This window comes from Necator americanus, chromosome I, assembly GCF_031761385.1.
Source record: "Necator americanus strain Aroian chromosome I, whole genome shotgun sequence".
Lineage (NCBI taxonomy): Eukaryota > Metazoa > Nematoda > Chromadorea > Rhabditida > Ancylostomatidae > Necator > Necator americanus.
The window spans coordinates 8963987-8978068 of NC_087371.1; the positions used below are offsets into that span (position 1 = coordinate 8963987).

Genomic DNA, 14082 nt, shown 5'->3' on the forward strand with positions numbered 1-14082 from the left:
TTCAGAATCTTTTGAAGTTTACGAGCACGTAACTAGCCTGTGCAATGACTCGGGGAGGCTAGCCAATGTATCCGATCGCTGTTTTTATCCTCTCAGACATGTCTGGCACCAATTTATCGCCCTTTCAGAGCGATGAAAGGCTTGGTTGGCACTAGGGCGAAGTCGAACCTCCGATTGATCATACTGCAGCAACAGCGGAACCTCGTACTGCATGCATCACACCCATCAATACACCAGCGCAAAGAGCATGGGGTCTCCAGCCAGAGTAAAGCCAGAACGGCGTAAAGTCGGTTAGTGAGGGTCACTCAGGACTGCTCTAATCGAAGTGCAATTAGAGCGCCCTGGTGATTTGCAGTTTATTTATTTATTTATTTATTACGCTCAAAGGCGTGCGGGAGTAAGAGACAAGGAATGGATACAAATAAACAATAGAAAATCCAGCTACAAGAAAAGAATAGAATGAGAATAGCTGTGGTAGATGGCGCTCTTTTACGTTACCAGATTAAACACATCACCTCACGAATCTGAGGTGGTACGGATTTCAGGTGGAGTATTCGTATACGGGATAGTAGTTTATTAAGAGAAGGGTGATTCCGTCCATTTCTTCCTAATTTCCGCAAAAAACGGTCTGAAAGATGCGGCGCGTGCACAAGGCTGGTGCGCTCCAATCGAACTCGTTGTAGAAAATAGTGCGCCAGAACGCCCGAATCCGTACCTTACGTGCCGTTTTTTACGGAAATTGGGAAGAAATATACGCAATCACCCCTCTCCATAATGTACTATCCCGTACACGAATACTCCACCTGAAGTCCGTACCACCTCAGATTCGTCGGGTGATGGTTTTAAGCGAATTAGCGTAGCAATTAGCCGATGAGTTGTCTATTGAGTTTGCCCATCCTTTGAATACTTTCTGTAGGGTGATGAGGCGGTTGAGAGGATAAGTCACTGATATCTTTATTTTCCAGGCTCTGACAAACGGGATTACGCCGAAACGTTAGCGGTTAATAAAGATCAGCACAAATCTTGGATACAGCACAAGTAAATCAATCAAAAGGTGCACTTGAAAGCGTTCTTACAGCGCTTAACTCTTTCTCAGAGCACAAAAATGGTCCTTAACTTTCAGTGCGCATTTTCACCATTTGCTTCATACCAATTCACACCAATCAGTAACCCAAATTTTTCAAAATCTTCCTAGGATTTCGATGGTAGTCAGAGTGAAATTAAAAAGTAGGTTAAATCTCCGGTCACACGGTAATCAGAGTGAAATCACGAAGAGTCAGGAAGTTCGCTGCAGCCAGTAGTGAACAACACGATTTGACGACGAAACAGACGACGATTATTGCGGTCTGGGAACGATTTCTGCTCTCTAATTGCAGTTCGAGAGCTGCTCGATTGGAGCACTCTCGAGTCCCCTCGTCCCCTCCAAACTCTCCTCCTCCCCATAAGAACTCCAGGACTTTTGTGGAGAAAAACGCAGAATTTCGCCCACCTTAGCACTGTCGCTAATCTCCAACCACGGTTTCCCTTCCATAACGACTCGTCCTTCGCCGACACGTTTCAGAATCTCGTCCGCCGGATCACTTGGTCCCATCGCAAACGGGGTCTGCCCGGATAGCATCGCGTACAGCAACACACCCAACGACCATACATCGCAGGATCTATCGTAACCTTGCCGTTTCAGGACCTCCGGCGCCACCTTGAAATAAGTGGGGTGAATTTGTGACGAGTTCACAGAACTGGTCAAGAACTTACGAATTGAGCCGTGTAGCATGGAGTCATCAGCATACCATTCTCGGCCCTGGATTGGCTGGCGAATCCAAAATCGATGATCCTTAACGAATCCGCCTCACCACTCGATGAAGCGTACATGATATTCGACGGTTTTAGATCACGATGTGCCACCTGAAGTTACCGATTATCGATTGGATTCTTTGGATTGAAGGGCCAAATCAATAAATACACACCTGATTGGAGTGGAGGTAACAGACAGCGCTGGCCAAGTTCATCATAGAGTCGGCCGCTTCTCGTTCGGTGAATGTCTTCTTGGAAAGAATTCTGAAAAACCGACGAAATTCTCCTGAACAACTGTCAAAAAAAGGTAGAACTTTTTCGGAAAGCGTTCCTGATGGAATAGGAAGAAAACATGACCTTTTTTTGGTTTGCCGCCGAAACGACAAAATTTTAAAATGGAAGAAAAACTCCTAGAGAAAGGGCGGCAAATGTGTGCATTTTTTGGGAGTGTTTTTGGAAAATTATAGTTAACGGACAAAAGCAGCGAAAAATGAAAAACAGCGAAAGTGTAGAAGAACTAATTTCAATAGTGAGGAAGTAAGTCAAAAAAGTAGTAAAAATTAATAATGCGCCCGAGCTGACATAGCAGATTTCTTATTGTAAAAAGAAGATGCGCCTTTTCTTCCCATTGAGCGCCACACTCCACATTCCCACACCACCCCTTATTTCAACATTCGATAGTTTTTTTTTGAAAAGTTGAAAAAGTTAGAAAAAGTATCGAAAATTAGAAATAGATGAATAAATGAAAACTGTAAGGAGAAAACTACGAAAAGTTGAGAGGAAAGCAGGTCACAAGTAGGAAAAAATCCGAAAATGTAGACTTCTTGTGAAATATGTGAATTTCTTCTAAAATTCTGAGATTAAGCAGAAGTAAGTATGTTAGTTTCACCATTAGAAATGGTAGATGGGTTCGCCTCAAGTTTTTTTTTTCCACGAAATTAGTGCGTCGATAAGTTTTGACACGAGTTTCAAGACTGACACAAAATGATGATTACCGGGACAGATTTTGATTCGGCTACGTATTAAGACGATCCAGCCAAGAAACTATTCCGTCATATCTCCGTGAATCTTAGAATTTTGAAAACTACTCAATTTTTCGTGAATTTTTATCCTACCTGTCCAACATCTCGCCTCCTCTACAGTACTCCAGAACGAGGTTCACGTAGACGTCATCTTCGTACACGTCGAATAACTTTACAATGTGTGGATGATGACCGTGACGCAGCAGGATATCCACCTCCTCAGATGGATCGCAAGCCGATTTTTTGATGATCTAAATCAATATCATTGATCATATATCTACTCGATAAGTGTGTGGAACCTGCTTACAGACTCATGAAATTTATTTAAAGGCATCACTCCACGAATCTGAGATGGTACGGATTTCAGGTGGAGTATTCGTATACGGGACGGGAGACTATGGAGAGGTGGGTGATTCCGTCCATTTCTTGCTAATTGCCGTAAAAAGGGGCCCGAAAGATACGGCTTCACGCGCACTATTTTCTACAGGGAGTTCTACTGGAGCGCGCCAGCCTTGTGCCTAAGCCGCATCTTCCGGGCCGTTTTTTACGGCAATTAGGAAGAAATGGACGGAATCACCCCCCTCTCCATAGTCTCCCATCCCCGTATACGAATACTCCACCTGAAATCTGCACCACCTCAGATTCGTGGGGTGATGCCTTTAAACGAAGTGGAAAAAGAAAGCAAACAGCGTTGCTTGGAGCCTTCTGACAAAGTGAGTGTCTTAACGATGTCTATGGACAATAAGTACGTCATTCGACTTCCTGATTAAGCTCAGAAAAAGCTTGAATGTATATTTGTTTATTTTCTCTTGAAAAAATTGGAAAAAAAGGACGCAAATAGCGCCTTCTGATGGTTTCTACAGTAGCGCACTCGGGAAATCAGAAGAATTGTATTCAAATGCCGCCGATTTGAGATTTCTAACGGAAGTTGTAGAAGTATTACCGTAATCAACCATAATTCCCTCGCAAAATTCTCTACCTCACAACACACGCGGATGATTGAGATTTTGTTGATCTAAGATAAATAAAAGAAAAAAGAAACGCACAAAGAATCTATCCATAACCCATTGGGAAAGCTGGAGAAAAGCTCCAATGGAGTTTTCTAATCCAGTCGTATAATCAGCTTTAAATGAAGATAAATTTCCTCTGAAGAATTTGGAGAATATCTCCTTGACATGGTGGACGTGCTACTGACTCGACTCTTTGCAGCCCAGATTTCTTTTCGGTTCCAATTTTTCCCACTGATACCTTGATGTACTGTATGTTTTCTCTTCTAACATGCTTTTAAGATCATACAGTACAGTACGGTATTACACTCTTACCAATTAAATCTACAATTTAGATGGTTTCCTTCCAAATGTACATACCTTCACAACAAATTCCCTCTTCGTTGTTTTCATGACGCATCGACGAACGACTGAGAATGTGCCGGTACCGACTTCCTGTAAAATGAGGAAGAAGTTATTCATTCCTCTGCTACCAACTTTATCTCTCTCCCTCTTTCTTTCCTTTCTTCCAATCTCTCACCACTACTCTTTCACAGAAGTTATAGTGATGTGGGAAAAGAACCCCCTGTGAACACCTCTCGGCTTAATTCGACGCGGCGTGTTGACTGCGTTGGGTTGGATCGCATAATTTATGGGTTCCTAGTAAGGAATTAGCCATTGTAGATCATTACAATGTTTGATTTGCATCTGATTTTCACGCGCCTTTCTGCGTTCCGAAAATAATGTAAACTATGGATTTTACAAACACTTGCTAGAAGGAAGAAGAGGACAAATCTTATATGTTACTTCCTATTTGTTTGTCATGATCAGCAATCTATGATGATAGATTTTGTGAAGAAAAAATCAAATAGATTAAATTTTAAAATAGTAAAGTTATGAGATTAAGTAATAAATTACAATGTAGTGTTTATTTTTACTCAATCCTTTTTTCTGCTTCTACCTTCACTGCAAAATATCTCTCGCCTTTTGTAATAATAAGTTTACGGCGTCCACGTGCAATTTTGGATAGAGATTACTGTAAAGAGCGAATAAAATCCTATTATAGGCATCGTATCCGAAAATTTACAGTTCGAAAGAGATATGAATACTAAGGGCAACATGGAAGAAAAGGAAAAGAAAAAAAAAAAGAAAGAAAAATAAACCCAGAGCACATTTTGAGAAGTGAAAGCCTGACGACAAGCCATGGATACGGTTTTATATCTTATGCCAGTTAAGACTTGAATTTCACAACTAGGACGCAATTTTAGTACGAAGTGCGTTAGTCGGTTACGTTACGAAGAACGAAAATGCTGATTTGACAAAATGCGCACAAGAAAAACTTGAGTATTTAACTGATAAGATCGATTTAAAGCACTTAATTCAAATTGTTTCATTATTTTGAAATTAGGAGTGAATGTAGCGCAGTCAATAAACGGTCCGGCCGTGATTGCACGATCGATTGATGGTTCGAAGCCGGCCTAGTGCCAACCAAGCCATACCTCCGCGTCAATAAATTATTACGAGGCCTATCTGGGAGAATAAAAACGCTGACGTGATACATCGGCTAGCCCCGGCAGGTCGTTGTGTGTAGGGATTCATAAAACCTCAACGATTCCGTATTCCAGCCAAACGTGTTGGTGCATCCCGGATTGATACGGCAGAGACTTTACACTTTTATTGTCAAATTTACAATGGGACCCACACAAACAGAACGTGCAATGAGAATTCAATGAAATGTTTGTTTCGGTTGCAAATGGAGCGCATGCACGACGGTCGGTGCAAAGAATTTCACAAGGACATTGAATGTGGATTTTCCGTGTGCTATTTTAAAGAATCCTACATCCTTAGCTGTCGGTTATAATAAAAACGAAAGAAGATCTCAATTTATGCACGGAGGTCTAGTTTGTTCTCGTTGACACACTCAGTTAGTCAATAATAAATTTTAAGTTCTAATTAAACGTATAAAGTGCTGAGTAAAAACGGAACTTAAGGTGTTGTTGAGCTCTAATCTAATTCTCCCCATTTTTGCGAGTTTATTTTCTTGAAACTACTTTAAAAAATGGAATCCCGGAGGATTTTTAATCTTGGTTCAAGTATCCTTCCTCAGACGAAAGACCACACACCAAGAAAACGCGTCTCACAAACCACTTGGCGCGCCGCCGAGCACACAATGTTTGGATACAATGTTAGCGAGAACTGCCATGGATCACCCGGCTCTCGAAGAGACCACCTCTGGTAAACTCAGCCGAGCCGTCGACTAACCTCTTTAATGATGTAGTCATCGGTGATCGGATGTGTTTTCGCTGTGGGAATCGTTCGTACTTTCTTTCCTTCATTTTTCTCTTCCTCAACAACCGCTGGTGAGACAAACGAAAAACCACGGAATAGCTCATGAGCGGCAGCTGACGGTGGTACTGCTGGTGAGTCTGAAACGGACGAAATAGGAGGATAAAATAGATAAAATAGATAAATAAACAGGAAGAAAAGGAGGAAAAAAGTTCACATTTGCAGAATAACTTAAAAAATATAGACATATAAAATAAATAAATGCATAACTTCCAAATAAAATTTTAAAAAATTATAAATAACGTAAAAAAGAATAATGATGTCATCATTGCTTTTTCTGATAAGTCAATGAAATTCCTAATGGCTCAGCAGATTAAAGAATCATATGCAAAGACTTTGATTTTGAAGGTATTGCCCGTTAAAAAAATCGGGACCTCCATGCATCATTCCACTGTTCGTTGTCTGCATTGGACACACTACAGGAATGTTTCATAAGTGTGCAGTCACGGGAAAAACACGTACTGTTGCTACAAACCACGATTAAAAATGGATTTTGTAGGTTGACGACGCCATATTGCACCATAAATCAAGACATTTTACGTCCGCACTGTTGGTGCAAGCGGAAAAAGTGTCCCCTTCTCCAAAAATAACTTGGGTAGTGTGCAGACAAAACACTTGACAAGATCTGAATGTATGCGCGGTGGAGATTTAAGAGATCAGTGATCACCGCAAAAAGAAGACGGCGTCACATCTGGTAGAAAACAAAAGGGTTTGCTGTAAAATCCGAACATTGCTAGAAAAAAAAATGCAAAAAGGCAATAAAAACCTCAGAAAGCTTTGCTCACAACCCGAATTATCAAAAAATTTGGCTGCTATGAGAAAATGTTATTTTAAATAATATAAGGAGTGTATGTGAAGAAAACTAGCTCTATACAGAATCATTTTTCTGCCTTGTCGGAAAACCCGGAACGGAAATTTCCTCCAAAACTTCAACTTTGAGAAAAAATTCTTAGAAAGAGAAAAGCAATTTTAGAGCTGAGTATACGGAAATTATAAAGACTGCCTTCAGAGACCGCTCGCTCTTAGATTTCTTGAAGAAGTTGCAGAACTTTAGCAAAAGGTACAACAATAACAATACAGATTACGCGGGAACTCGCCCCATATTTCGAATGGCTCTTCTGATCTGAATGAGATATTCGAATCAATCGCTCTAGTGATCGATCACTTAATGGTCATCACTAGGCTTGTCTGATCCGAAATATATTACAGAAACGGGATAGAGGCAGAAATTTTGAGAAAAAGTTGGATCATTTCGCTTTTTCCTAGACGATTCATTTTAGATTAGTCTCTCTTAAGGCTCCCCACCAGGTAAGGGAGGACAACACAAAAATGGAATAAGTGGTAATATGCAATGGTGAGAAAAGTAGTGATCCATGAAACTATGATTAGAAGAAAAAATGAAAATCAAGAAAATGATGGAAATAGAACGAAGTCATGAGGTTCATGGTTGAAAAAGTAAGCTTAGAGTTTGTGTGTATGGAAGTGGAGAGACCTGATAAGTAATGAAATGAGTAGCCCGAAACGTTAGCCTATGAATCAATAAAATCAATTAACCAGCTCGTGGAGAGTCTAGGATTGGTGTAGCGCACTCGGCAAGAGGTTCCGCTGTGTCTACACAACCGATCAGAAGTACGATTCCGCCCTGGCGCCAACCAAGACTTTCACACCTCCGGCACCATACAATGGCTAGCCCCGCAAGTCATTGTATAGGTCAGTTACACGTTCGTAAACCTCAAAAGATTCTGAATTGAAGCGAAGGCGATGGTGCGCGTCCCGAGCGGACTGATTAACGCCAGAAATTTTCTCCTCTATCCTTTCAGTTCATCGAAGACCAATACAACATCTTATCCCGACGAAGTTCATTGTGAGTTGAACATTCCCAAGTCGAACCATGCCTTCCAAGACAAAAGTCTCTACAATCCGATGCCTATGCATAAGTAATAGGGATCTGGTAGATCTATGGTGAATTAGACGGCGAGAATGGCCATAATATGCGTGGATAATGCGATTTGCACGGCAATGACGTGAAGCAAAAACAGATTGCGTGGATGTTTTCGTGTTCAAACCAGCATTCGGAGGAAATTTTTGATTTCCACTCGGTCCTCGGTTCCTCTGCAGTGCATAAAGTTCAAGACCTGGTTCGAAAATATGAATAAATAAAATAAATAAGTTAAATAATCATAAGATGACCGGAAATATCAGTTCACGCAACCATAAAACGGATGGAATCTACAAAATGAAAAGTCCTATAAAGTGGATTTTATTAGTCGCACAAAAATGAAGAATTGCTTTGAGAATTATTGTTAATTTTGCTAATAGTCCAGTTTTTCTTTTCACAGTTTCATCTCATCAGTCCTGAGGGCGTAAAGAGTTGCCTCGTTGGCCAAACTAATACTCCGAATGCTGATGATGCCTCTGATCCCTGGCTTCCTGGGTAGTGCTTCACGTTTTCGAGATGATAGGTGCAAAATACGTCCGAAACTCCGTTCATCACGGACGAAGAAACCGCATCGAGAATTTTCTCGAACGATTCCTCTAAAATTTACCTCGAGTAGTTAGTTCACCAGTGTAACTCGTCCGAAAGAAGAAACGAGTTCTTCGGTCAAAGGATTACAGGTTACAACATGTTCGACAAATGTTAACAGGTTGGTAAACATGTCTGTTCGACAGTAACTGGCATTATCAACCAATAAGAGAAGACCTCGACAGAGAAATATACAGTAGCCAACACGCGCGCCGCGGTTGTTCACACAAACATAAGTCATTTCGCACGGTGATTAATTCGGAGATTAATAGAATCCTAGAAAAGTATTTAGGAAATAAAAAATACTTTCGTATAACATCCACCGAGTTATATCCTGGTATTTAATTTTTTGCTGCTACTAAACGTAGCGCACTTTTGCATCGTTAGGATCCATCACGTATCGCCAAATGACATGCGAACGCGTTGTTCTTGCATAGAACATGTGATTCGTTGTTTTTTTTCCTAACTGGAACTTGAATTATCTGCTTTGGTCACTCTGTATGAACCTGGTGTAAGATGGTAAGTGGAAACTGCGTCAAGAATAAAATAGGATCAAGAAAGATCAAATCAGGAATCAAGACTATATCTTAGGATTTCTTGGCCAAAGTTCTTGTTAGGGTTTGATACTCATTTTTTCCAGAGTGAACCTATGCAAAATTGCTCATTTTTTCTTCCCAAAGATACGTAAATTCGGTTGCTCATAGGGGCATATAAGAGTTTAGTTTGAAACAAAACCCCCAAACATTCCGATTCCGCGCTCTGGAGCTGCAAAGAAGACCAGTTTGTGGTGCTGTTTAAAATGAACTCTGTCCCAGTTCCCAACGGTAAAAACCAACTTTTTGCTTCATCGTGCGCTGCGTTCTCGCCTTAATGTCCTTGAATGAAGGTGGGTGGTGATTGAGAACAAGGAATAATTCTTTCGGAACTACAATAACTTTCAGGAAATACGCTAGGACACAAAATTATTGCAGTAACATAAGTGCTTGTTTACTCGACTCGGTTTTATTCTGAGAGAAAAGTACAAAATTTTCGTGAAATGATCAATGATCGTAAAAGTAGAGAACATGATGGAGATGTGATGCGCAGTGGAAAGTACTTCTTGCTGCTTGTTGTTCCTTCTTTTTTTATTGTTTTTGTTTGCGAAGACAAGAGTTATGCAAGCGAGCTGATGACTGCCGACGAAATAAAAATAAAATATTTACTATTATTAAAAATAAATTGTATAAATTTTTAAAAATACTAAAAATAGATTGTAAATTTAATTTTAATTTTAAAACCAATCTTAATCTTAATTTTGAATTTTTTAAGTTATGTGATGAATGCAGCGCCAATTTTGCTCCCTGCTGGACCGAAATTCACCCGCTGGACCACTCCGACGGTCCGAAACTCACAAAAACGTCTTGTTCAAACCACGACAAGCGTTAATCAAACACAATTGAAGATCACTAGAGAGGAGCGTAGCGCACATTTTTTGTAAATAAGACGCGGAACGTTTGCAGGTACTAATATTTCGAACGATACAGCTGTCCACATATGATGTGGGCCACCAAAATGTTCTAAATAACCTCCTCGTTACGAATATGTTAAACATTTTTTTCCAATTTCCAGAAACTAGCGCGAATGCTATAAACACCTCTTTTTTATATCCACGGGATATGGCAATGGTAGGACTGCGGAGGTATAAAAGTAATTGAAGATGTTTGGTGGAAATTTGCCTGTTTTCAAGCCAAATCTTCGATCCAATACTAAATTCTTTAAGTATATTTGAAATCAGCAGCTCATTTCCTTTCAAATGGTATTTTCAAAATACAATTTTGTCTACTCCCAAAAATTTCGATGGTTCGCGATGGATTTTGGGACACAAGTTAGCAGCGATGTTGTAAAAACTACACAGGAACGAATAAACGAATACGTGGACATTCAATACGATCTTATTTTTTTAGAATCTATTTATTATAGACTAGAATATATTTTAAAATAGAATCAAAATAGAAAAATAATATAGTAATAATAGCACAATAAACAATAGTAGAAATAAAAATTTAAATAGATTAAAAGCTAGCTGGCATTGAATTACGATGAAGAAGTTCCCGAGAATATAGCTATACTCACTAGCTGTTATAGTTGTTATGCACCTATACAGGTTAACGGGAACTAACCGCACAATAAGTACGGTATATAGTGAGGTACTACGGTAAGCACCGAGCAAGTGATAGCAGATAGATGTGAAGAAATTAGTAAGCTTTGAAAAATCGGAATCTAGCCGTGCTCAGATGACTTGTGGTGAAATTACGTGAGCGATTGTGTTCGCGGTGATTCAGAAAAATTCGTCCTCGTGCTAGCCACGCGGCCACAGAGCCTACTCCAGTAAATCCGGGAATATTCCAGCAGCGACGCTACCACATCAGCGATCTTTAGGCGCGCCGTTCTGCTTCAGGCAGCTTAAAAAAATCCCTGATCCTCGCACCATACGAAGAAACATCCTAAGAGTTATTTCCAGAACATCCATATTTGCATTTAGGTGCTAAGGTAGTTAGAGGGAAGCAATAGACGGGATCAGTGAGGTCGGTAACGCGTTTTCGGGGGTAAGTTTTTATGTTAATGTATATTTTGCATATTTCTTATTTTATTTTTATTTTATTTATATGTTTTTTTATTTTAACAAATTTATGAAAGAATTCGAATTTCATTCAATCACAAAAAAAAACTGAGCTTTAGCTATAACTCATCCTCTATTTAGGCCTCTGAAGACGGCGAAAAAGCCGAAACGTCAGGCAAATAAAGAGTTCCATCTAAAAACCTCGCAGGCACACTATCACGAAACATAGACAGAATATGCCGAGGTTTCAAGACAAGAGAACATTCGAACTACTGAGCTTCGGGCCAACCACCAAAAGTCCGTTTTTGGTGGCCCCTTGGGGAGCTGCTTTGGGATAATTACACGCTCAAAAAGGGTTGTTGGGTTCGAATGTTCCCGTCAGGCTCGATAGGCCAAAGACCAGGCTTTTTGAGAAGGCTCAGACTGGCCACGAGAAGCAGTTCTGGTTCATTTCAATTTTTTTCCTCAAAAACCGTTCATCGATTTGTTTTATATGCTGGATGGATGCCATCATATTCGTTTCCAGCAAGTGAAATATCCCCGAAAGTAGTCCAGGACTGTTCAAAAATTTATAAAATTGTAAAAAAAAACTGTCCGCCCCCTTTGAACTACCTTTGTACGTGACTTCATTCGGACTTATATATGTTACCACATAGTAATGTACACATCCAGAAAATCCAGAAAATTAACCTAGAAAATCTTGATCAGCGGTTTCTCTTGTGAAAAAGAAAAACGAGCTTTTTGTTCTAAGTGGTTTTTTCTAATCAATTTCTCCTCAACTTCTCTCAAAAACAAGTATTTTCCATCAGTTTCAGGCGGAATCCCTTAATCAGGTACTCCTACTGCTTTATTTTATCCCTATGAAGAACATCCACTCCCATCGCTCGTTTAATCCCAGTTGGACGGCAGTTCGGCAGAAGTTTACAACGCGGTTTCTGCAGTTTTTCCCCGGCAGTTTGTTGTTTGCTGCAGTCGAAGTCGAAACGGGAACGAGATGTGTCATTTTAAAGCGGTCGAGCTATTACTTATGCAAGTGATACTTACAAAACCAACAATTAATTCCACACCGCAGCCAAGCCATTATAGTCGACGACAACTGCGAGCGCCTCAACCTCCCATCACAATATCAGCCACATACATACTGTTCTGCTGTCAACAATGGGAACGTGAACGGTAGATGGCGAAAAAAAAAATCAGGAATGCGTAGAAATTACGGAGAAGAGAGAAAAAGTAAAGGAAATCAATGACGTCTGGAGAGAAAAAAGTGGGGCTGCGATTGAAAATGCAAGATTAGTGGAATTCAACTAATGTACGCTGACTACTGTAATACTATTAAAAACCAGAAGATTACGATGATAAAAATGAAATAAACGTAGAGAAAACATCGAGAAAACGAGAAGAGGAGGAAGAAAGTAGAAGAAATCAATGAAATACGAAGAAGAAAACATAAGGACCACGACAGAATGTACGATTTCAGGAATTTTAACAAATCTACTGGGATCCTGTAAGACCATTTAGAATCGATGCTGAGGTTAGATGAGAAGAAAAAATAAAATAGGATTAAATAAAATAAATTAAAATATTTTCCAATGACTTTTCGTGATGCTGAAAATATAGATAAACGAGAAGATAAAAATGAAATAAATGTAAGAAAAACATCGAAAAAATAATAGACATCGAATATAGACATGAATGTTATTTTGTGAGCTCGTTTTCAAATCGTTGTGACGGTTCTTTGGAAAATTATTTTGGCAGCGAATAAATGAAATAGTTATTCAAACTGGTTTTTCTGACACAATTCCCATTTTCCAACTATGTTGCTAACAATCCCCAAGTCCTTTCTTTTAGAAACTTCGGGGTTTTGAAATGGATTTCTGTTTTCTCGTTTTGTCATCGAGGTTATCTTCTATTCTGCTCAATTTAGCGCTTCAGTCAGGGTTTCATTCCAAGCTGAGATTGAATACTATGGGTAGTATCCGTTGATCCAAGGAACACCTACACGAGACGGTGTCTACGTAATCTTTTATCATTCTAATAAATAATAATAAATAAAAAATAAATAATAGTAAATAATAGGAGTAAATAATAATAGGAAATGATAATATGGAAATATGATAGGTGAATTACAAACGGCAATAACTTTTGTATGTCTGTCTATCTGTCGGTGTATGTCATGACAGTGATAACAGCAAAACCAAAGAATCAATGAACTCTGGACGTGATCGTCGCTCACTCACCTTTAGGGGTTCTCTTTGTGAACTCAGGATCAAAATACAGCGTACTATCGATCGTTGTCACAGCAGGTTTGAACGGTGGGGAGATCTCCTTGTTCAGTAATTGACCGAAATCGATGGACGCAAAGAACGGATGTCGTTTGATTTCCTGAACACAGCTACATTTATATTTGAGAAAACCAGGAGCCCAATGATCGAAAACCAGGGGGTCAGTCAAACCTCGACGCCGTCCGGCCCAGCCCCGAGCCTATTCACGGCATTTCGTTTGAACAACGCTCGTAGCAGTGTCTGGGCTTCCGGCGAAAGAAATTGAGGCATGGTGAGTTTGGCTCTGAAAATATTCCCACACCATATGAAAATTCTATGGAAAACTGCGAAATGAAGTGTCTAGTAACGAATCTCCTAAAGAATAAAACTCAGGGATTTTCCTAGAATTCGCATACAGTGACAGTGCACCAAAAAGGAATGAGAAAAAAGAGAAAACACTCTTTTTTCTGAGTCAGAACTGGAAAAAAAACAGTAAAAATTTTTTACAAAGAGGTCGCCACTCAATTTATTGCTAGTGGAACCTGGCACAGCC

General features: G+C 39.8%; 1 protein-coding gene across 2 annotated transcripts in view; it reads right to left on the reverse strand.

The window, feature by feature from the left end:
* The window catches only part of RB195_004931 (uncharacterized protein), a gene marked incomplete at both ends in the record, with an annotated part of 47366 nt that overhangs the window by 541 nt on the left and 32743 nt on the right, over positions 1 to 14082 (reverse strand). For both annotated transcript variants that reach the window (XM_064177160.1, XM_064177159.1), the window contains 8 exons: positions 1490 to 1696; positions 1753 to 1902; positions 1965 to 2055; positions 2907 to 3064; positions 4181 to 4255; positions 6062 to 6225; positions 13506 to 13650; positions 13722 to 13833. In XM_064177160.1, coding sequence (XP_064034284.1) covers positions 1490 to 1696; positions 1753 to 1902; positions 1965 to 2055; positions 2907 to 3064; positions 4181 to 4255; positions 6062 to 6225; positions 13506 to 13650; positions 13722 to 13833 — 1102 coding nt within the window. The remainder of the gene's footprint in view (positions 1 to 1489; positions 1697 to 1752; positions 1903 to 1964; positions 2056 to 2906; positions 3065 to 4180; positions 4256 to 6061; positions 6226 to 13505; positions 13651 to 13721; positions 13834 to 14082) is intronic.